This window comes from Littorina saxatilis, linkage group LG15, assembly GCF_037325665.1.
Source record: "Littorina saxatilis isolate snail1 linkage group LG15, US_GU_Lsax_2.0, whole genome shotgun sequence".
In the NCBI taxonomy this organism is placed as follows: domain Eukaryota; kingdom Metazoa; phylum Mollusca; class Gastropoda; order Littorinimorpha; family Littorinidae; genus Littorina; species Littorina saxatilis.
The window spans coordinates 33,725,771-33,749,609 of NC_090259.1; the positions used below are offsets into that span (position 1 = coordinate 33,725,771).

Here is a 23,839-nt window from a genome sequence, read left to right on the forward strand (position 1 = left end):
GTTGTCGGAGTCGGCTGTGGTTGAAACGTAGTCGAAGAAACATAGCACAATACTCATTCCTCAAGCTTTTGATTACATGGATGTGGTGTGTATTGTGTTAAGTTAGATCAAAAACAGCTAAACAATTTCTTTCACATCAGAAAATGAGATATATTAATGCTGAGAAAACAACTCTTTTCCATCATGTGATGAAACTGACCAATCAAATCCACCGTTTTTAAACTGAAGCTATAAATATAGGCCCAAATCGTATGCGGTAGTGTGGGATGCTGTTGACCAATGCCAATGGTGTGCCGGTGAATCTAGCTTAAACTATGGACCCAAAGAGCCATCCGGCGCTGCAAGGGTACCAGCAGAAAGTCCCAAACGTCAATGCAGGGTACTATGTTGTAATTTTTAGTGTTTGAACACTTTGTGGCTGATTATTTGTGAAAACTTCACAGAGTATCTTCACAGAATACCTCTGAAGGCAGCCGCCATGTCTGGACGGTCTCGCGCTGTGTGCTGAAAGTCATTTGAGGCGTAAATAGGCGATTTGATGCGACTTGACTCCCAAGGTTCAGCAAAGGTATTCCATTTTACTCGAGGAATCTATTGTGCTATGTTATGAGTCGAAAATTAACGAGTATGTTGTAGAATTAACGGTTCGGACGCATGTCTAGACGCTTTCAGACAATAAACAACCTCGGCTTGCGTCAGGTCGAAACGCGACATTTGTATTGTGTCGTTTCTCTGTCAAATGTAGCTTTGGTATGTGGTTTTCAGTGTCTTCTATATATTTTTGGTGTGTGTCCTAGAATTATGAATGTTATGTTGAGCATAGGTAATGGCAAAATCACTGGCAATCGGCATTCTTTGCGTTGACCGCTTTGCGATTCATTGAACCTCTTTGTGTCCGCCATTTTCCCTTGTCGGTCACATGCAAAATGAGTCACTGACCACGTAGCGACAGTTTTTCGCAGAATTTTCACGTTCCTGTGAAAATGTGAGGTACGACGTTTAGCGTTTATTTGGCACGAAAGTTTGCCAGACTGTATTCCATTACTGAGTAGAGTTGACAGGGTCGGTAGCTCTCATTTCGCGCTTGAAACAGACGGCATTCACCACAGAATAAACAAAGGTTTGACACTGCCAAGAGATTGCACTAGATTTTGGACATTCCGTGTAGGAAATAGTGCTTTTTTCCTGGAATTTGCATCTATTATCAGTTAAATCGATAGGCTGTGCTTCTATCCATCAAGGAGTCCCTATTCTTTAAATAAATAATGAAGGTTCATAATGTTGTGGCTTATGCAGAAGCGAAGATTTCGGACACTGAAGCCACTACAGTACCATTTACGTCTATAATGTCATGATTTTCTTCGCGTCCTTAAATGCTGTTCTGTATACATGAGGACTAAAATTATTAAGAAACTGCTCTAATGTTGGCAGTCTTTGTGTTTGGATTTGCTCTAATGATAGGAAAGAGTATAGTGACATTTGCCAATTTGTGACTTGTTCGACTGTAAAGTGTAAGCTGCATGTGTTATAGCCTAACTGTCGCAGGCTGCTGTGAAGTGTTTGGCCCTCCACATGTGGGCATATTGGATAGGTAAAGGTACATGTAACTGCTAGCAAAAGGCCATCTAACCCCCATTCTTACCTAACAAGACACCAAATAATTGGGGTGGGGACAAAACTGATACATGCTAGTGTGAAAAGTGAATGATACTCACTATAAGAGGCATTGTCTTTCAAAAAGAAGAGGGGAGCATCCATCAATTGTGTTGGCAGAATGCCTGAACTTATTTGAAATCCCCCAAATCTGCTGTGCCATTTTATGGGCAGAGCTCCCAAACTTATCCTGGGTAGGGGATACTGGTTAACAGTAATTATTGCATCATGCCCTGGCAACGAAGACAACTCTTTCAGAAAACTCATATAGGGCGGGGCTGTAGCTCGGTCGGTAGCGCGCTGGATTTGTATCCAGTTGGCCGCTGTCAGCGTGAGTTCGTCCCCACGTTCGGCGAGAGATTTATTTCTCAGAGTCAACTTTGTGTGCAGACTCTCCTCGGTGTACACGCAAGACCAAGTGCGCACGAAAAAGATCCTGTAATCCATGTCAGAGTTCGGTGGGTTATAGAAACACAAAAATACCCAGCATGCTTCCTCCGAAAGCGGCGTATGGCGGGGTAAAAACGGTCATACACGTAAAAGCTGTGGGAGTTTCAGCCCATGAACAAACAAACAAAACTCAAATCAGCACTTACTTTATTCATACATTGATTTATAATTGGGTCCTTCGCAAGTCTGAGAACAAGCAAGTGAAAGGGAATGTTCTAACATGCAAAAATTAGTTTACACAATATTGCTCCCTGAGACATTTTTTTCGAGGTCACATATGCCTTTAAAGTTAAAAAAAAATTTATAATAAAATAAATAATAATAACCAGGAACTACTCATTGTATTCTTTATCTATGTCTCATACCACAAAACAGCATACCCTACCAACCTTCTGTCAGCTTACACAAGATATGAACAGAAATCAGATCAGTTAAAATGGCAAGATACGAACAGAAATCGGATCAGTTGAAATTGGTCACCCCCCACATGCACACCTTGTCACAGTAGCTGATATTATATGAGGTATACAGATGCAAATATGGCGGCTGTTTTCAAAAGTTATTCAACTTGAGATTACAATTTTTCAGAGTGATGTCATATTTTCAGTAGGAAATTGATATCTGCTTGTTAAAGAGCCTTGTTTGTGTATGTGTGGTTTGGTAAATGTTGTTGAGTTATTGCAACTTGAGTTAATAAAAGCTTTTGTCTGTCTGACATTATCAGGGTTAGCTTGTGCTGAGCTTAAACCAGCTGGGAGCAGATAATAATAATAATAATAATATGGGAGATTTATAGAGCGCTTTACATTCTCAAAGCGCTTTACAATGACAAACATACATAATACATACAAAGCAAAGCAAAAGCATGTGCAGCAGCATTCAGCACACAAGTGAACAACGAAACTCAAACACTACATCAATACAATCTGCAAGCATACTAACACAGGCAAAAACATTCGAACATTCAAACACCTGATTCAAAAATGCACCATGTTGAAATAAAATTAATCAAAATAGTTCAATGGAATGAGGATTGTTTAATGCAAGCATTGTTTGGCCTTTGTTTGGTGCAGTTCTTTTTGCCAGATGTCTTAACTGAATATTGTTTTACACAGGTCTAATGGTGATATGAAGTCACCCTCCAAGATGGACAACTCTGTGAGTATATTATTATTAACATAGAAAAAGGGGGGGGGGTGGGGTGCAGTGCATGGGATTGGAGCTGTGAAAGTGGGCTGTTCTTCTGAATATTAGTTCATTGAGCAACCGTGGGGGCATTCTGTCTTGCATTAGGAAGATGGTCATGGTCTGACCCACGAGATTCATCCTGGCATACATAATCTAGTAGGAATGTACTTTAACTAATTATATTTTCCTTTTGGGGGTTGAGATCGTTGATCAGTGCACAAGTACAAAACTACAAATTCAGTGACACTGCATTGCCATTTCACTTGTTTGTTCCCTCGCCCTTCACTGTCCGCCTTGTAAGGGTCCCCAGTCATCCAGAATGCAAGGGAAATGGGTGCCATGGCAGGGTTCGTACAGGTCATGGAAAGTCATGGAATTTGATTTTTAATTTTCCAGGCCTGGAAAGTCATGGAATTGAACAAAAATAAGAAAGAAAAAAAATTAACCTTTAGCATGCCAGTGGCGATTTTCGTTGCCCAGCCATTCCCCGATTTGCGTCGCCAGCACAAGGCTTGTTCGTATGACCAACTTCTCGTTCGTATTTGCATACGAGAATAACGGTATTTTTAACGGCACTTGAGCCAAAGCGAGGCTCACTTCCTTCCGTTATCTCGTCATGTCGGTTTCGTCGAAGTTTTCTGCTTTTGTTTTTGCATCGATAAAGTACTTTAGCGCTTCGACAAGCAAGATGGAGGATGATGAGTTTGAAACTTTCTTTCGAGTTGTTTCTTGACAACAAAAAGTATGCAGAATTGGAACGAATTACCGAGGAAGATCTTCGCAATGAACTGTGTATCGCGGTGAAAAAAATGACAGTTCGTCAAGTCACAGTGACGGTTACGAAACGGAATTTACGAAAGTGCAGATGGATACAAACAGTGGCTGGTCCAGTTTAGTGAAATGACAGGACCAGCAAGCATTACCGATAATCTGACTGCGTAGCAAATGCTTGACTTGCTTGTCGAAGAGACACTGCGTAGAAACTGACTCAAATTCAGTGCAAAGCAAGCCAGTGTCAAAACTGGTAGTGACAAGACGTAAAAAGTTTGCGTGTTCGGAAATGGCGACCTGTGGATCTAGTCATGGAAAATGTTATTGAGGCTCATGGGAAAGTCATGGAATTTTGTTTCTAAAAACCAGTGGGGACCCTGCATGGAGAAGATAGTAAAAACTGACCAAATCACATATGCCCGAGACAAAGTGAAGCCTAGCCTGTGAGGGATAGGCAGTTTGATGGGAATGTTCAGTCTACTCTCAACAACTTTGTAATGCTTAAACTGACTGCAGAAATATTTTCTTGATGCTGACGTAGTGGACATTGTGTGCAGGTGTATGACTTTGACAACCACGCCAGCGAGGATGATGAGCCAGTGGCCAAGCCAGGGTCTTTGGGCGCAGGCCCGTCGTCGCAACAGGGGCGGTCAAGAGGACGGCTGACCAACCAGCTGAGCTACCTGCTGAAGAAGGTGCTGTACCCGCTTTGGAAGCATCACTATGCTTGGCCCTTCCACGTCCCTGTTGACGCTGATAAGCTCCACTTGAAGGTTAGTAGTACTAGTGCAATTTGTTCTGAACCCTTTTGGTTGGAGTTGCCCTTCTGAATGTATTATCGCTTGTGCCACAAGGATGCTAAAAAAACCTCAACTGAACATGAAGTGAATAATTAAAAGAAAAAACTTGCTTGCTATTTGCCTCATAGTTTGATTTTTGACTCGCATGCGAAGCAAAAGTGAGTATGTACTCACCCGAGTCGTCCGGAAAACTTAAACGTTGGATATTTCTTGGACACTATTCAGTCTATCAGTACCAAATTTGGCAAGATGGTGTATGATGACAAGGCCCCAAAAAACATACATAGCATCTTGACCTTGCTTCAAGGTCAAGGTCGCAGGGGCCATAAATGTTGTCTAAAAAACCAGCTATTTTTTCCATTTTCTCTGAAGTTTTTGAGATTGAATACCTCACCTATATATGATATATAGGGCAAAGTAAGCCCCATCTTTTGATACCAGTTTGGTTTACCTTGCTTCAAGATCAAGGTCACAGGAGCTCTTCAAAGTTGGATTGTATACATATTTTGAAGTGACCTTGACCCTGAACTATGGAAGATAACTGTTTCAAACTTAAAAATTATGTGGGGCACATGTTATGCTTTCATCATGAGACACATTTGGTCACATATGATCATGGTCAAGGTCACTTTGACCCTTATGAAATGTGACCAAAATAAGGTAGTGAACCACTAAAAGTGACAATATCTCATGGTAGAAAGAGCCAATAAGCACCATTGTACTTCCTATGTCTTGAATTAACAGCTTTGTGTTGCATGACCTTGGATGACCTTGACCTTGGTCACATGTATTTTGGTAGGAAAAATGTGTAAAGCAGTTCTTAGTGTATGATGTCATTGCTAGGTTTAGTTATTTGACCTTGACCCTGAAGGTAAAGGTCAAGGTCAAGCATGTGAGTCGTATGGGCTTTGCCCTTCTTGTTCTACTTCTAGTCACGTCTTGTGTCTGATCCAAAAAAAATTGCAAAGTTTAATCTCAACATGAAAAAAGGCTTTGTTAAAGGTGTTGCATTAGTCATTGGGAATGCTGCGTAGCTGAAGCCTTGGGACAGCTGCACCAGGGCATTTGGTGAGACTTGATGATAGCTATGGCTGTGTTGTTGTAGGACTACCACAAGATCATCAAGCAGCCCATGGACCTGGGCAGCATCAAGAGGAAGCTGGAAGGCAGCCAATACTGGTCGGCCAAGGAGTGCGTCCAGGATTTCAACACCATGTTCACCAACTGCTATGTCTACAATCAGCCCGGGGATGACATCACTGTCATGGCACAGGAGCTGGAAAAGCTTTTCCTGCTCAAGGTGGCCAAGATGCCCACAGAGGTACTGTGTCAATGTCTTTGCAATGTGTTATGAAAAGTGTCATAGTCAACTGAGCTTGTTAGAATTTCAAGGCATGTACGGTTGGGTGATTTTCATACATATTAATCTTGAGAAGGCCTGCTTTTCTTTCTTCATTGTTTCACATGGCATCAAATGTACAGCAATGTCATTGGTTGCTGATTTCAGGTATTTATTTGAAGGAATCTTAGTTAAATCATATGAACAGTAGGATGTATGCCTGGCAGCGGTTTCCTTTGCAAGAGTTATTTAAACACTGTGTTTTACACTTGGTTTTACTGGTTGAAATTGTAAAGAAATGCAAGTGGAGCTATCTAAGAGGTGTATGTTGGATGAATGTGTGGTGTAAAACCAATGCGTGTGGGGCTGCAGGAGATTGAGGTGACTAAGAGCGGCAAACAGAAGGGGGCCAAGAAAGGAGCCAAGGGAGCAGCAGCACGGGCGGCTGCAGCCACTAAGCTGAGGCGGTCCACCTCCCTGACCACACCTGGCACCTCCCCTGGCGTGGCCGCACCTCCCTCCCTGGAGTCCTTTTCCAACAACATGGAGAGTGGCGGCGAGTCCTCCTCCCCGCCTAGTCTTACCGCTGCCCTCACTGGCAAGCTGCCCTCCAACTCCAACAGCACTTCCCAGACACAGGTACTGTTAGGAAGTAATCATGAAAACATCTTATGGGTTCCTGATTTGTGAGGCAGTATGAGGTTAGTGTTGTGAGTGGGGTTTAGAAAGCTTCCTTTCCCGCTCGTGTTAGCATTTACACCTCCTGGGCAAGGGCAACTTGTCTCTGTACAAGGGACCGTGGGTTGATCCATAATCAATGGAGGTGAGACCAACACCCAAGTTTAATCCCAGCTCTCTATGTAGAGATGACTGATTCATGGCTTGGTGACATGACACATCATCAGTCGAGCTTCCAAACTGTGTGATATGAGATCTGCAGCTTTGTACAATCTGACCAGAAGTTTCCTTGCCAGTTTTTCCTACAGTTTACTGGCATCATATAAAGTGACAGAATGCAGTCAGTTTTTGTGCATCATATAGCGTGAAAGGATGAAGTCAGGTTGTGTGTGCTTTGTTGTTCCACACAGAAGGATGCATTTTTTGCTTTGCCATTTCAGACTGCCTACTCTCCACCTTCCTCCATGTCATCAAACCCTTATGGTGCGGGCTCTTCCGCCATGTCCCTCAACCCCTCTGTGGACCTGGAGTCAGTGCAGCCCGCCATCTCTGAACACCAGGTCATTCCTCCCGCACAACCCACAAAGGTAGATATTGCTCTCTCTTGCTCTTCTTCTTTGAGGGGGCTTGTGGTAGGTGTGCTGCTAGCCTTTGCATTATGTGTGTGGCGAGTTTGGGACTTCCTTTTGGGTTTGATATGCTCAGGTTCAAGGGTTTTCTGTTAAAGTCTGGGCGAGGGGCAGAAAGAGGTTGTTTTTAATTATTTGAAAAATCTAGGCAACTTTTATGAAGTGATTAAGAAGAGAAGTTGTTAAGAACGAAAAGTACTGTCTTAAAATAAAATTGCTTGTTTCCAGCTTTCGTAGTTTGAGCCCTGTACGCATACATTTCTGCAAATCAAGAAGAAAAACGCTTCGCATTTATACCCCGAAAAGAGCCATGGGCTCAATGTCACATTTTGATATCCATTTTTGGTTGTATCACTCAAAAATGTACTATGGTAGAGCAAAATAGTACAGTACTAATCGCCATGTAAAAGTTGCTTTGACTTTATTTTAGATAATTCAAAACGTCCTCCGCTGGCCACTCAGATGGACAATCTTTCTGGCAAATTTAAGGAATGAAATTGTCAGTGGTTCACATCCTCTTGTTGATCTACATCAGTTGACAGGGTTTTTATGCTATTAATGCATAGTAAAGTCTATGAAGGATCTGTGCCTGTTAAAAATTGGTTTTAAGGCGAGTAACCTGATAATTATAAACTTAGTAAGCAATGTGTTGATTGTGGCAAGCTAGTATTGATGTTTGTTGTGCTTGCAGACAAGAAAGGGTGTGAAAAGGAAAGCGGACACAACCACCCCTAGTGCTTACGCCAATGAGATGGCACCATTGGATTATGGTGACCAGTCCTTTGAGCAAGAAAAAATTAATACCCATGCCCATCCAACTCCTGCTCGTCGAGAAAGTGTTCGGCAGATCAAGAAACCCAAGCGTGATTTGCCTGAAGAACAGGGAACTCCAGTATCCACGATGGTAAATAGCCATCTTTTGACACCTTCAGAGGTGAATTGATCTTATAAAAACTTGCATGTTTGCTGCATGTACTCTACCGTATCCTATCTGCTCTGCTGTCAGTCTTCTCTCTCTTCCACACTTGAGAGACTACTTGCTTTACATGGAGTTGGGGGAGCAGACGTCTGTTGGTCAGGCTTTGCACCGCTGGTTGTGGGCAACCTTATCTTGTCTGTTTTGTCAAGCACTTCACTTAGCACTCATGAGTGTAGATTGTTGTCAACTGTAACACCACAGACAGTCAGCCTCAGCCTTCATTCACATTTATGCGCCTAATGTTTCACAGCGTGTTCGGTTTCGAGATATTTAATGTTCGATCCACCCAGAGTTACTGTGCCCTGCACTTTGAAGTCGTCGAATCACTGCAAAGAAGATTTTTGTGTGTTTAAATTTGTAATGTTATACTGAGTAAGGAAATCTTTACTAAATTAACATCTTATCTGTATAATAATATTGCACTTTTCTCATTTCCACTGCTTTTCTCTGCTTTCAGCAATTACTAACACTTTAAGGGATTTGGTTTTGGTTGCTGCAAGATTAACAAGATTTTAATTTAGGTTAGACTTGTACCTTGCAGGCCCAGGGAAGCAGCAAGAAGCAGAAGGGCAAACTTTCAGAGCAGCTCAAGTATTGTGCACAGATTGTCAAGGAGCTTCACACCAAAAAGCATCAGGTCAGTCTGCCAAACAGTTTAGCACGGTTATATCTCCATTGGTTGCCAGCTTAACTTGTTCTTGTTTGCAACCACTAAGTTCACAAGCAGAATGTTCTTGATAATAAAGACAGGTATGTACACAAAGACTGCCCTTACTCAGGATGCCTTGGTGCAGGTCAATTTAAACAGACAATCTGCATTCTTATAAGGAAATCTCTTGAAAACCATCATGGTGGTTGCTTTCTCACAACCCTCACTCCCACTTTCCTTAGTTGAAATAAGGCCCAAAAAAAAAGAGGTCTGTTTACGGTAACATAGGCCAAAAAAATAGGGTCGGTAGGTCGGGATTTTTTTTTTTTTTTTTTTTTTCCAAAAAACCATATTTTTACGTTAAAGATTTTTTTATTTTTTTTTCCCCAAATGCCAAAAAAAAGTCTAGGGTCGCTCGAAAAAAATTGAGTCGGTCGGGTTACCGTAAACAGACTATTTTTTTGGGGGGGGGGGGGGGGGGGGCCTAAGCATTTGTTTATGTTGCTGTGAATGTGATCGCCAGGAAGCAAACGTGCTGGTTATTATGCAAGTTTGGCTGCTTTTCCAGACCATTGCTTGGCCCTTTCTCAAGCCAGTGGATGCTGATGCTCTTGGTCTGAAGGACTATTTCACCGTCATCAAAAAGCCAATGGATCTGGGCACCGTCAAGGTAGGTTTTCTGTCATTTGGTCCTGTGGGAAAACCAGGGAAGTGGAGAGTCTTAGTAATAAGCAGAGTTAGGACGTCTGACAACAACAAAAGTTAAGTCCAGGTCTTGGATGTTATTGAAAGTAGATGTTTCTTCATCATTCATGGGCTCAAACTCTCACGGCTTTTACTACATGTTGGAAACCGGTTGGCCCTTGTTACAGTGTGGTCATGATCATATCAAATAATAGAAAACTATCATTTTTGTAAATTTTTTCCAAACTGGATTTTGAAACTGTGCACACTTTTTGGTTCGTGTTGAAGACCGCCAGGTAAGGCCCGAGTCTGTTTGACCCTCATCAAATTTGCAGGGGGTTGAGTTTGCATCTTAATTGAAATGGAACATGAAAATATCCTTGAACATTTGTGAAGTTTGATCTATAAAACCTCACACAATTGGCATGACCAAAATCTGTTAGGTCCTACTCAAATTTCAAGGTTAATGTGGGGGCAGGTGTGGGTCAGAAAGTAGGGAACAACCCTTAGCTTCAGCATTTGTGGAGCTACAGGTGATTTGTTTCTAATTCATAGTACGTACAAAGATTGTGAGTATTTGCTTATCTTGTTTGAAGGTGTTTTTGAGTGTTTGTGGAAACTTTTTGCAGTCTAAAATGGAGAGGCGAGATTACAACACTCCAAAAGAGTTTGAGCAGGACATGCGTCTCATTTTCTCCAACTGCTACCGCTACAACGCTCCCGACACTGATGTTGTCATCATGGCCAGAAAGCTGCAGGTCAGTTGCTTTTACTATGCTGTTCAACTCTGTTTATAACTGACTTGGAGACTAAAGTGGGTGGTAATGTTCAAACAGAGACCTGTTTGGGAAGTAAGATGCCTTGTTTACACTTCTGATTGTCTGGTGCCTTGGCTAAAGTTTGAAGCTGGCTGCTCTGCTAGAGGCCACAAGAGTAAGATGAGGACATCATGCGTGTCATTTGAGCCTCCTTGCGTCCACTGCTTTTCTGGTTCCCTGCTAGCGTTCTGCCAGTAGGGGGCTGGTGAGTGGTGGTTCTGGGAGGAAGATGAATTACCATCTGACGTCTGATTACAAGCACATTTAAGATAATTTGCTCTGGTACGGATGATATTTAACTTAAAAGTGGAAATTTTGGCCATGGTTACGGTCGGTAGCTGAAAGAAGTTCATGTCAGAAGTGGAGATACTGGCCATTTGCTTTTGGAAAGTTCATGTCGAAAGAGAAAGCTTTTAGGTGCCACTGCTCTGGTTCTGTTAGGTAACTGTAAGAAGGAGCTGACACTAAGGGATGGTTTAAGCCAGTGTTGATCTTACAGCACTTAAGTTTTGAAGCTGGTTGCTTAGATAGGGAATCGTACAGGTATATCAACCCAGTGGTCTTTTAAGTGCACAGACGAACACTAATTAGACTAAACTTATCTGACTAAAAGTTCAGCCGCTTGCTGGGAAGCGAGACCACAAGCGAGCTTAGTTTGGGGCCACAAGAGTAAGATGGGACATCATGCGTGTCATTTGAACCTCCTGGCGTCCACTGCTTTTCTGGTTCCCTGCTAGCGTTCTGCCAGTGGGGGGCTGGTGAGTGGTGGTTCTGGGAGGAAGATGAATTACCATCTGAGGTCTGATTACAAGCATGTTCAAGACTGAAGCAAACTTGGCCATGGGTTTGTTTGATAGCTGGAAGGAAGAGCTGATGAAATGACTGCTAGTAGCAAAACCTTCAGGCACCACAGCCACGGGTATATTTGGTGTCTGTAAGAAGGAGCTGATGAGATGGCCTGATCTATTAAGTATGTGCCAGTAGCGACATGTTGAGGCACCACAGCCACGGGTATATTTGGTGTCTGTAAGGAGCTGATGAGATGGCCTGATCTATTAAGTATGTGCCAGTAGCGACATGTTCGGTATATTTGGTGTCTGTAAGGAGCTGATGAGATGGCCTGATCTATTAAGTATGTGCCAGTAGCGACATGTTGAGGCACCACAGCCAAGGGTATATTTGGTGTCTGTAAGGAGCTGACAAGAAGGTGTGGTTTTGCAGGATGTGTTTGAGCTGAAGTTTGCCAAGATGCCGGAGGAGCCAGCCCACACAGACCCCACTCCCCCGCCCAGCGTGTCCGGCATGGTCAAGGGTGAGGATGTGGAGCAGTCCATGCTGACCTCTGAGGAAGAGTCGGACAACCAGGACGACGGCACAATCAGCGAAGAGGAACGAGAAAAGAGGATTAAAGAGTTACAGCAGCTGGTAAGTGCTTTTTCTGAGTGTTTGGTCTGTGTGGTGCAAGGTTGTGCGTGTTTGATTTGTCTAGGAAGTCTGAAGAGATTTCATTAAGCTGCCCCTAATAAGTGAATGTGTGCTGCGTTTAGTTAGTCAGAAAATTGCTGATGTGTTTTGTGATAGATTTAAGGTCACTGCATCTGAAATTGATATTTATGATCAAAGTATGTACTTGTTGCTTACTCATTTTCTGTGTGTCGATTGTATTTTGTGATTTATGACCTTTTTTTTTTTTATTATCTCTGTGCTAATTGGTGATGATCCTATTTCACAATTTCTTTCAGTTGTCCTCCACACAAGAAGAACTTGCAGCTCTCACAAAAGAACATTTAGAAAAAATGAAGGAAAGGCGAGAAAAACAAGTCAAGTTGAAAAAGCGTAAAAAGAAAGAGAAGAAGGAGGTGTTTGACTTTAAAAAAGAGACTGCAGAAGTGGTGCCCCCTCCCCCCATCATGCCATCCCTGCCCAACAGTGCTGTGCCGAGCGCTCCCCCCTCAGGGGCTCTTGTAGACACTCCCAAGCCAAAGAAAAACAAGAAACCAAAATCACCTCGGTCAAAACGGCCCAGCAGTAGGAAGACCTCCAAAGCCAAGGTGTCGACCGCTGGGAGCCAGGCGCTACCGGGGCTGCCGACGTTTGACAGTGAGGACGAGGACAATGTGAAACCCATGTCGTACGATGAAAAGAGACAGCTGAGTCTGGACATCAACAAGCTGCCAGGTAAGGGAAGGGCTGTTGTGTCAGCCTCTCATTCTGCTGCAGCTTGTCTCTCCTCTCTGGTTATGAGCGGTGTGTGTGAGTGTTGTCAGTGTGGGTGCTGGTGTCAGTTCACTCATTCTCTGCACAGCACTCAGCTGCCTGGCTAGCGTGTGTGTGCTAACTGCCCGTGTGGCAGGTGGTTGTGAAGTGAGAGAAGAAAGCGCTGGTCTTGCTCTGTGTTGTGCCTCCTGTTTATTCTGGCGCTGGATATGCCATCTTCAGTCTGCACCTTCATTTTCTGATGGATTTTTACCTGTGGTTTGTATGATAATGGAGTGCCAAAGTATTTGGTAAGATGGCCCTGGATACTGCATTCCATCCATGAACTGGAATGTAGTGACAAGTACAGTAGGCCTGTGACGGCTAAGAGTGTGGTTTACCTGGCATGTTGCTTTGGGAGCCATCAAAGAGCTATGTTAAACAGTTTTGGGAAGTTGGGGCAAGTCCTTGATATATTTAAGACTAGATGATTACCCGCTTCGCCGGGAAGAAGTAGAGCCGAATACCAGGCTGCGCCTGGGACCCGGCTTTCGCCAGCTTTGCCGGCGCACGAAGGAAAGGAGATAAACACGCAAAACACTGGAGACCTTCTAAAAATAGTAACGTGCAGGGACCTTCTAAAAGTAGTAACGGGAATATGGATTGACGCCACACGGAGGAAGGGAGATAATCGCGGCTGAAAACACTGGAGAAGATAAGGAAGAGTTACTGGTAGTGGATCCCGACAACAACAACAACAAAAAACAAAAACAAAATCGGTTCAGCGCGAACAGCGCTGCGCGCTGAGAGCACATGTTGAAATATCTCATCGATGAGGTTGTGTCCGGGGTGTAGCTTAATGCGGTGTCCAAATTTGAAAAAGATCCACCGAGAACTTTGGCCGTGCATCGCGAACAGACAGACAGACAGACACTAGTCGTATATATATATAGATCCCGAAAGGTTTACCTTAACAAGTCCCTTTATGCTGTACTAGCCTGGCACAAAACGGGAAGAAATTTGTTTATTCCAAATAATGTTAGCAATTAAATCAAGTTAATTATGATGAGGGAAGATATTGCTCATTGTCAAGATCAAATAATTTTAAAATTAAATGGTCAAGAAAACGGAACTCAAGCTTTCACAAATCTGAGTGGGAAAAATGACTGCTGCTGCCTGCCAGAAATCTGTCTTTGTTCAGCATCATGTTGTAGAACTGTTTATTCAGATACCTCATCTGTAAGTTATGTTACAGTATTATTTTTTTATTTTTTTATGCTTGCCTGAGCCCTGGGAACAGTCTTCGTAATGAGCCATGTCAGGCTGTCCTCAGATAAAAAGGCTTGACGTTTAAATTTGGTTTGAGCTCTGAAACTTGCCAGAAATCTAGGATTTTCTGACCCTCAAACACATTGACTGTCTAGTTAAACCCATGGCAAATTATAAGGTCATAGTGTGGTAAAGTTCTGGTAAAAAGAAGAAGAAAAAATGATCAATTCCTCAGAAGTTTATGAAGTTAGAGCGTTGATACCTAATACAATGTTGGGGTTTGGTGACCTGTATTGCTATAGCGCTTCTCTCAGATATTTTTCTGCTTTAGACATGATGAAGTCTGGTTGACAAATCAAATATCAAGATTACATCGGGGTTTAATCCAGGTTAAAATATGGAAACAATTAACCATGTCCTTGAAGTATTTAACTTTAAAAAAAACCTTACCACTCTTTTGGGGTTTAATAAATGAATGACCTACTGACTCACTGGAAGTCTGGTTGAGTCAAATTTTAAGGTCACACACAGTCTGGTCAAATTTGAAAAAAATACAGAAATTACCCCTTTAAAAAAAAAACACGTCAGAACCTAGTTTTGACAGGGCGCAAATGTTTGCAGTTTTTTTTATCTCCAATTATAACACGAGTTTGGTTGATCTTTGTTGAATGTCGAAGTCGCAACAAGGTTGGGTGCGGGTAAAGAGAAAAGGGGGAAATTATATTCTTTTAGAAAGTGAATCACTGAATGTTTAGAAACTAGAGCTTTGAAACTTGGTAAAATTATAGCCTCTGATGATCATTGTTAGGGTTACATTGTTCCCTGCAGTCTGTCACAATGACAATTTTGCCACTTTGTGGTGGCATCCTACCACAGCAAGGGGGGGGGGGGGGTGTTAATAAAGGACATTTAGTGCTCTATGAGAGTGATTATGTTCATATCCTCTTTCATGAAAATATTCCAGACCAATTTTAAGATAGATTACAACACACACAGACAATTTTTGGCTACCCACAGAGATCTCCCAAATCATCTCCACAATGAATATTCATCAATGTATAGCAGTATCAATCTCAAAATGATGTATTCAGCAGCTGCTGTCCCAAAACAATTCTGCATAGATAGGGACACCAGGGGTTATTAACTTATTTAGTGTAGGGGGATCAGAAATGCTTCAGGTCATTCAAAATCGGTAGAAGAGCACACCTGCACACACATTCGGTACAAAAATTACTTGATAATAAGAGTACAAATGGAAATAAATGGAAAATTCAGTCCAAAATGGTGGCTCAGGATATATGCAACCAGTCCGACATTTTTTGTTGGCCAGAAAGTAATTCTAGTCAGATTTTAAGTCAGCCTGTGGCTAAGAGTAAGACATGATGACATCATGCGTGTCATTTGAGCCTCCTGGCGTCCACTGCTTTTCTGGTTCCCTGCTAGCGTTCTGCCAGTGGGGGGCTGGTGAGTGGTAGTTCTGGGAGGAAGATGATTTACCATCTGACGTCTGATTACAAGCACATTTGAAACAATTTGCGGTTGTACGGATGATATTTAACTTAAAGTTAAAAGTGGAAGTTTTGGCCATGGTTATGGTCGGTAGCTGAAAGAAGTTCATGTCAGAAGTGGAGATATTGGCCATTTGCAATTGAGTTCATCTACAGTACTAGTACCAAAAGGGGGAAAATGAGCTAAAATTTAAAATAAAAATAAAAACAATAACTGTTAAGGTTTTAGATACCTTGAACAATGTAGAAACAGATTTTGAAATGACAAAATGAATACCATGAATCCTTTACCAGGAGCAGCATGTTTAGTACGGGGGGTATTCTGGCGTTACGGATGCAACGTTGGGACACCATCACCATCAATATTACAAAAAAAAGTAGTAAATTTTTGATTATGATATGCTTGATGACATTGCAATAAGACTTTTAGAACAGACCTTGCACCCCCAACTGCATGTGTGAACTTAAAGAGTTGTAAATACAATGGGACACCGTAGCATCCGCAACACTAGAAACAAAACTTTCTCTAAATTAGCAAAGGAAAGTACAATGAAACTAAATTTATTATAAATGTTAACAACACCACTTAGTTGTTGTAGCCCAGCTAGTATAAAATTTGGTCACACTTGGTTTTCAGGAGAAAAAAACAAACCATTACAGTGTTACAGAATTACACGGGACACCATAAACTCCTACTCCTTGTTTTTGACTCACATGCGAAGCAAAAGTGAGTCTATGTACTCACCCGAGTCGTCCGTCCGTCCGGCCAGCCGGCCGGCCGGCCGGCCGGAAAACTTTAACGTTGGATATTTCTTGGACACTATTCAGTCTATCAGTACCAAATTTGGCAAGATGGTGTATGATGACAAGGCCCCAAAAAACATACATAGCATCTTGACCTTGCTTCAAGGTCAAGGTCGCAGGGGCCATAAATGTTGTCTAAAAAACAGCTATTTTTCACATTTTTCCCATTTTCTCTGAAGTTTTTGAGATTGAATACCTCACCTATATATGATATATAGGGCAAAGTAAGCCCCATCTTTTGATACCAGTTTGGTTTACCTTGCTTCAAGGTCAAGGTCACAGGAGCTCTTCAAAGTTGGATTGTATACATATTTTGAAGTGACCTTGACCCTGAACTATGGAAGATAACTGTTTCAAACTTAAAACTTATGTGGGGCACATGTTATGCTTTCATCATGAGACACATTTGGTCACATATGATCAAGGTCAAGGTCACTTTGATCCTTATGAAATGTGACCAAAATAAGGTAGTGAACCACTAAAAGTGACCATATCTCATGGTAGAAAGAGCCAATAAGCACCATTGTACTTCCTATGTCTTGAATTAACAGCTTTGTGTTGCATGACCTTGGATGACCTTGACCTTGGGTCAAGGTCACATGTATTTTGGTAGGAAAAATGTGTAAAGCAGTTCTTAGTGTATGATGGTCATGTCAAGGTCAAGCATGTGAGTCGTATGGGCTTTGCCCTTCTTGTTGTTTGTTGAAATGCTGTCTTTTTGATTTAGATTAAGTTATGGAGTCATGCATGCACACAAAATATAAATTATTATATATCATGTGTGGACATGTTTGATCAGAAAATCTATAGTTTCAATGTCACATGTGCAGTCTGACCAACACTCGAAGAAATTTTAACATGGCACCTAAAACACAATTTAGTTTATAACAATTTCAGACCTGTTTACCAGTACGATTTGGGCGTATTTTGTACGCCAAATTATTATCGGTACGACAATACGCGACACACGCACAAAATACGACTAAGAAAAAGTCTAGAATACGTTTTCCAGTGTTGGTGTGCTGATTACGGGATGGTACAACTGATACCGGTTTTGGTCTAAGGGAGATAACCCTGACAGCGAGTTTTCAGCTGTGGAAACCTTGTTCAGTTGTTGGCACGTGCGATCGTCTGGACAATCATGGCAGTTTTGCCAGTTTCGGATGACTACCAAGTCTAAACAGCAGAAGCAGCAGATTTTCTTGGAGAAATATAAGAAAGAGCCAGGAATTGTGGAGTCTACTGTGGGAAACAGTCATGCACACTCCAAGTATTGTAAATCAAATTTCTCCGTTGCCTATGCCGGTGTACACCTTTCGTACGAAAAAATAACTCCACAAGGCACGAAAAAATTACTCCCTCCACGAAATTTTGACTCCCCAATTTTTTTTACTTCCAGTTAAAATCTCGTACGCGAAAATGAGATGCGGGCGAAGGGATAATGCCAATAGGCCTACGTGATCTCGCGCAAACAAATGTCGCGCTACCCTCCCTCCACCCCTTCCACCACCAAGACTAACAGGGGACAGGGGAGTAAAAGTTGCGTACACCTGGCGTGGGCAGTAAATTGCTCGTGTTAATTTATTCGTTATTTATTCGTCAGGGGAGTAACATTTTCGACCGAAATGTGACTCGGAACACACCTGTCGTGGGGAGTAATTTTCTCGTGTTATGGGGGAGTAAGTTTTTCGTGAAGGGAGTACAATTTTCGTACGACATGTTTACTCCGGAGTAAAAATCTCTGAGTAATTTTCTCGTGTTACACAGGGAAATATGACATCGAACGACACTGCAGTTCCAAAACTCACCTTGACAAAGTTGCTGCAAAGAAATCCGCTGAAAGCTGCCAAGGAATTATAAAGTTCATTCCCGCAAAGCTAATCCTGCCAGAAGAAAAGGCTGTAGTCCGTGCTGAAGCAATGTTTTCTGAGATGATTGTAAAAATGAACTTGCCACTGTCAACCGCAGATGTTATTTCACGAAGTTCATCTTTTCATTATTAATCTGTTTGGAAGACACTGGTTATAATGCTACAAACTGACAGGTAAATAAAATTGTTTTATCCCTGTTGTATTGGAAGGAGTTAAGTTCTGAAGGTGTTCACAAGACATGCTATTCTTACACAAACACGTTTGCACCCACGCGCACATTTTCCATAGCCCATATGGCTTTGCTTGCAAAGTACACCAACCTTTTGAAAAATTACACTCAACTGTTTGGGAAAGTACTCTTGCTTTGGGTTTAAAGTAAACAGGTCTGCAATTTAGTAAGGCACACCCAAAATACAAATGAACTTATTAACAAAGATAATTTAAAATCAAGGCAAGTGTCCACATGACAAACTGAAAAACAAAATTGTAAGAACATATGTAGCATGTGAAACTTTGGGCAAAAAAAAAAAAAAGGTCTGTTTACGGTAACATAGGCCAAAACAAGTCGCGTAAGGCGAAAATACAATATTTAGTCAAGTAGCTGTCGAACTCACAGCATCGTCACTCCACCGCCCGTGGCAAAGGCAGTGCTCGTGGAATTGACAAGAAGAGCGGGGTATTCGTTGCGCTGAGAAGGATAGCACGCTTTTCTGTACCTCTCTTCGTTTTAACTTTCTGAGCGTGTTTTTAATCCAAACATATATCTATATATTTTTGGAATCAGGAACCGACAAGGAATAAGATGAAAGTGTTTTTAAATTGATTTCAAAAAAAAAATTTGATAATAATTTTTATATATTTAATTTTCAGAGCTTGTTTTTAATCCGAATATAGCGAACGACGAAGAAGAAGAATAATCCGAATATAACATATTTATATGTTTTTGGAATCAGCAAATGATGGAGAATAAGATAAACGTAAATTTGGATCGTTTTATAAATTTTTTTTTTTTTACAATTTTCAGATTTTTAATGACCAAAGTCATTAATTAATTTTTAAGCCACCAAGCTGAAATGCAATACCGAAGTCCGGGCTTCGTCGAAGATTACTTGACCAAAATTTCAACCAATTTGGTTGAAAAATGAGGGCGTGACAGTGCCGCCTCAACTTTCACGAAAAGCCGGATATGACGTCATCAAAGACATTTATCAAAAAAATGAAAAAAACGTTCGGGGATTTCATACCCAGGAACTCTCATGTCAAATTTCATACAGATCGGTCCAGTAGTTTAGTCTGAATCGCTCTACACACACACACACACACACACAGACAGACAGACAGACAGACACACGCACATACACCACGACCCTCGTTTCGATTCCCCCTCGATGTTAAAATATTTAGTTAAAACTTAACTAAATGTAAAAATAGGGTCGGTAGGTCGGGATTTTTTTTTTTTTTTTTCTTTCTTCCCCAATGCCAAAAAAAAGTCTAGGGTCGCGCGAAAAAAATAGGGTCAGTCGGGTTACCGTAAACAGACTTTTTATTTTTTATTTTTAAGTGACGATAGCTGATTTAATTGTTGTTTTTTTTTGCCTTGAATTTTAAATTGATTATGAAGGGGGGAAATACTAAAGACAAATAATGTATAAGTTTCTTTTTTTTAACTGTTCATTGTGTGCAATAAATTCCATAAAGACATTAGTTTTATGCAATAATCAGAATCTGTGAAGTTTTGATAATGGGCGCATCATGGGACACCTTTCCAAAATGGTGTCCACCGAAATGTCTGTAACACAGCTAACAATAAACTTCAAAAGTCGGATCATGATCACACAAATATGGAACAAATAAAAACTATATTAACCAACAAGATTCTGCATCATAACAACAAAACTTAATTCAACATTAAACATGTATCAAACTAAAATCAACGATCCCGTTTCTGATGCATCACCGGACACCTTTCCATCGCCAAGGCACGTGTAGTCGCACTCATACATCGCGAGAGCTATCGCGCGCACGTACAAGGGAAAAACAGACCCGCAGGCCGATTTCACACACGGAAATAAACAAAGAAACGGGCACATGAAACAGCAACCCGCCCCCAGCCGGCCCACAGCGCACTACGATGGCAAGTGACCCCTCTCCTCAAAAGTGCTACTTTCCGTTTCAGATGCACCAGTAACCGGAAGACTGGACGCGTCACTTTTTTGACTCACATGCGAAGCAAAAGTGAGTCTATGTACTCACCCGAGTCGTCCGTCCGGACGTCCGGACGTCCGTCCGTCCGTCCGTCCGGAAAACTTTAACGTTGGATATTTCTTGGACACTATTCAGTCTATCAATACCAAATTTGGCAAGATGGTGTATGATGACAAGGCCCCAAAAAACATACATAGCATCTTGACCTTGCTTCAAGGTCAAAGTCGCAGGGGCCATAAATGTTGTCTAAAAAACAGCTATTTTTCACATTTTTCACATTTTCTCTGAAGTTTTTGAGATTGAATACCTCACCTACATATGATATATAGGGCAAAGTAAGCCCCATCTTTTGATACCAGTTTGGTTTACCTTGCTTCAAGGTCAAGGTCACAGGAGCTCTTCAAAGTTGGATTGTATACATATTTTGAAGTGACCTTGACCCTGAACTATGGAAGATAACTGTTTCAAACTTAAAAATTATGTGGGGCACATGTTATGCTTTCATCATGAGACACATTTGGTCACATATGATCAAGGTCAAGGTCACTTTGACCCTTATGAAATGTGACCAAAATAAGGTAGTGAACCACTAAAAGTGACCATATCTCATGGTAGAAAGAGCCAATAAGCACCATTGTACTTCCTATGTCTTGAATTAACAGCTTTGTGTTGCATGACCTTGGATGACCTTGACATGTATTTTGGTAGGAAAAATGTGTAAAGCAGTTCTTATGATGTCATTGCTAGGTTTAGTTACCCTAAAGGTCGAGGTCAAGCATGTGAGTCGTATGGGCTTTGCCCTTCTTGTTTTGGTATCCCAAGGTCAAAATGTGTTTGGATTTTCTGTGTAAACGTCATGGGTTTGTGTGGAATTTCCCGGAGAATTCCGTCAACGCAAGGAAACCGGTCTGAACTCCAGTTTCGAACACATTTTCTGCGATTGTTTGGGTTGCGTTTCAGACGCTACACTTGAGACACCGCTATGGGGCGGAGATATAGCTCAGTTGGTAGCGCGCTGGATTTGTATTCAGTTGGCCGCTGTCAGCGTGAGTTCGATCCCAGGTTCGGCGGAAATTTATTTCAGAGTCAACTTTGTGTGCAGACTCTCTTCGGTGTCCGAACCCTCCCCCCGTGTACACTACATTGGGTGTGCACGTTAAAGATCCCACGATTGACAAAAGGGTCTTTCCTGGCAAAATTGCTTAGGCACAGTTAATAATTGTCTACCTATACCCGTGTGACTTGGAATAATAGGCCGTGAAAGGTAAATATGCGCCGAAATGGCTGCAATCTACTGGCCGTATAAAATTTCATCTCACACGGCATCACTGCAGAGCGCCTAGAACTGTACCCACGGAATATGCGCGATATAAGCGTCATTGATTGATTGATTGATTGACTGATTAAAAATATTCTCAGCATCCAAATCTTTCGAATATTTGTAAGCTAATAGGGTGCGAAATGAAGTGTTTTGGGTATAGTTTGTTGATGTGCATAGTGGACAATCTGATTTTATCTTGTCATCGACTTTGGGAAAGTGAAAAAATACATCACAATGGGACACTTAGTGATGGGTCTGAAACGCAATTTTTCGTCCATACTTGCGTCAATATCCACTTCTAAAGTTAAAAAAAAAGTTTAGCACAATGTTTTGTTAATGCATGAAGCCTAAATTAAAAGCATAATTTCTTGTGGTGATGCACTGATGTAGGGCCAAAAAAAAAAAATAGGTGTGGTTACGGTAACATAGCCAAAAAAAATAGGGTAGGTAGGTAGGCAATCACTTTTTTTGTTTTTTTTACTTTTTTTTCTAATGTGTACAAATTAAACCTACCGTACTTTCCGGGTGACAAGGCGCTTTGTTATCTAAGACGCACCCCCTTCTTTTTAAAAAAAAAATTGTACTCCAGTCACCCATTGGAGCAGGGGGCCAATAGGGCGCACCAAAATGACCCAGTTTTTGCCATGAGAGGTGGTTCCCCTGTCATATCTGAGAGAGGAAACACTTCCTGCATCGGGGTCAGTGACCGGTCAGTGACCAAAGGCATTGTGATAGCTGGGTGGCCTTGTTAAAAGACAGGACCTTCTTCCCAGGGGTCAATGACCCAGTTTTTGCCATGAGAGGTGGTTCCCCTGTCATATCTGAGAGAGGAAACACTTCCTGCATCGGGGTCAGTGACCGGTCAGTGACCGAGTTTAACAGAGTGGAAATCTGTGTTTGCGGCCAGATCAAAGGCAGGGCAGTACCTAGTAGCTGAAACATGCATTATCACAAGTTGTTTGACTGGTACTCAAGCGGTCTCTTTGATTTTTTTCGTATTTCATACACGGATTAGGCGCTTCGTTATACAAGACCCAGGGGTCGAACTCGAGGAAAAAAGTCGCGCCTTATGACCCGGAAAGCGCCTTATGACCCGGAAAGTACGGTACTTGACAGGGAAATAAGTGTGCGACACGGGCGCTTTTGCTTTCATTGCGTTTTTTGCACTCGTTTTTTTTGTTTTTTGTTGACAAATGTAATAAAAAGTTATAGGATCGGCCCCTAAAAATAGGGTAGGTCGGGTTACCGTAACCACACCTATTTTTTTTTTTAGGCCTAGTCAATATCACTGTTTGAGTTGACCCACTGAAGCCATTCCTCTTTAGGGAAGCCATTTTGGGTCACAATTTTGACATTTTATTATCAGTTTGCAATTAAATGCATCATGCAGACAGCAGAAAATATATGAATTTATACATTATCATTATCTTAATGCATTGCCACAATACAAATGTAACTACAGGCCTTATTTTGAACAAAATCTTAATTGCACCACACTGACCACCAAAGTGTTCAGTATTGTAGATGAACTCAATTGGAAAGTTCACGTCGGAAGAGAAAGCTTTAGGTGCCACTGCTCTGGTTCTGTTTGGTAACTGTAAGAAGGAGCTGACACTCGGGCATGCTTTTAGCCAGTGTTGATCTTACAGTGCTGTGCTGTCCAAAATAAGTGGACATTTTGAGCATGCAGGGAAGGGAATGCATTAGAACCTTCAGGGTACTTTGGTCTTCTGGGTAGGGAAATCTAAAAAATTTTCAGGTTGCCCAAATAAGCGCTAGAAGAGCTGTAATCTGTTACGTATTCAGCATGCTATGTTTTAATAGCAACTGCTGCGCTGTTATGCCCAGCTTAAAATTGCTACGCTCAAACAAAATTCACAAGCATTCAACTGTTCTACCTTTCTTATAGTCCTAGTACTCATTTCTGCTTCTCACTCCATGTAGCGGTCAGAATATGGGTCATAAAACATTGTCTACACTGAAAAGTAGCACTACAGACTTTCTAAGGGCATTATTATGTTCCTGCT

General features: G+C 41.7%; 1 protein-coding gene and 3 non-coding genes across 5 annotated transcripts in view; all 4 read left to right on the plus strand.

Annotated features, from left to right (window-relative positions):
• Window positions 1–23,839, plus strand: part of LOC138949128 (bromodomain-containing protein 3-like) — a 76,353-nt gene continuing 52,514 nt past the window's right edge. Inside the window, exons 1-12 of one of the 2 annotated variants that reach the window (XM_070320887.1) lie at window positions 1–568; window positions 3,219–3,261; window positions 4,620–4,835; window positions 5,968–6,183; window positions 6,574–6,840; window positions 7,320–7,466; window positions 8,200–8,442; window positions 9,014–9,124; window positions 9,705–9,806; window positions 10,450–10,578; window positions 11,860–12,063; window positions 12,381–12,816. In XM_070320887.1, coding sequence (XP_070176988.1) covers window positions 3,232–3,261; window positions 4,620–4,835; window positions 5,968–6,183; window positions 6,574–6,840; window positions 7,320–7,466; window positions 8,200–8,442; window positions 9,014–9,124; window positions 9,705–9,806; window positions 10,450–10,578; window positions 11,860–12,063; window positions 12,381–12,816 — 2,101 coding nt within the window. In that variant the 5' untranslated portion in view covers window positions 1–568; window positions 3,219–3,231. The remainder of the gene's footprint in view (window positions 569–3,218; window positions 3,262–4,619; window positions 4,836–5,967; window positions 6,184–6,573; window positions 6,841–7,319; window positions 7,467–8,199; window positions 8,443–9,013; window positions 9,125–9,704; window positions 9,807–10,449; window positions 10,579–11,859; window positions 12,064–12,380; window positions 12,817–23,839) is intronic. The other variant, XM_070320886.1, reaches the window with a different exon arrangement.
• On the plus strand, window positions 10,751–10,888 carry LOC138949582 (small nucleolar RNA SNORD10). Its single transcript, XR_011450358.1, has one exon. It is a non-coding gene; the product is annotated as a small nucleolar RNA SNORD10 (small nucleolar RNA).
• On the plus strand, window positions 11,305–11,441 carry LOC138949585 (small nucleolar RNA SNORD10). Its single transcript, XR_011450361.1, has one exon. It is a non-coding gene; the product is annotated as a small nucleolar RNA SNORD10 (small nucleolar RNA).
• On the plus strand, window positions 15,479–15,612 carry LOC138949584 (small nucleolar RNA SNORD10). Its single transcript, XR_011450360.1, has one exon. It is a non-coding gene; the product is annotated as a small nucleolar RNA SNORD10 (small nucleolar RNA).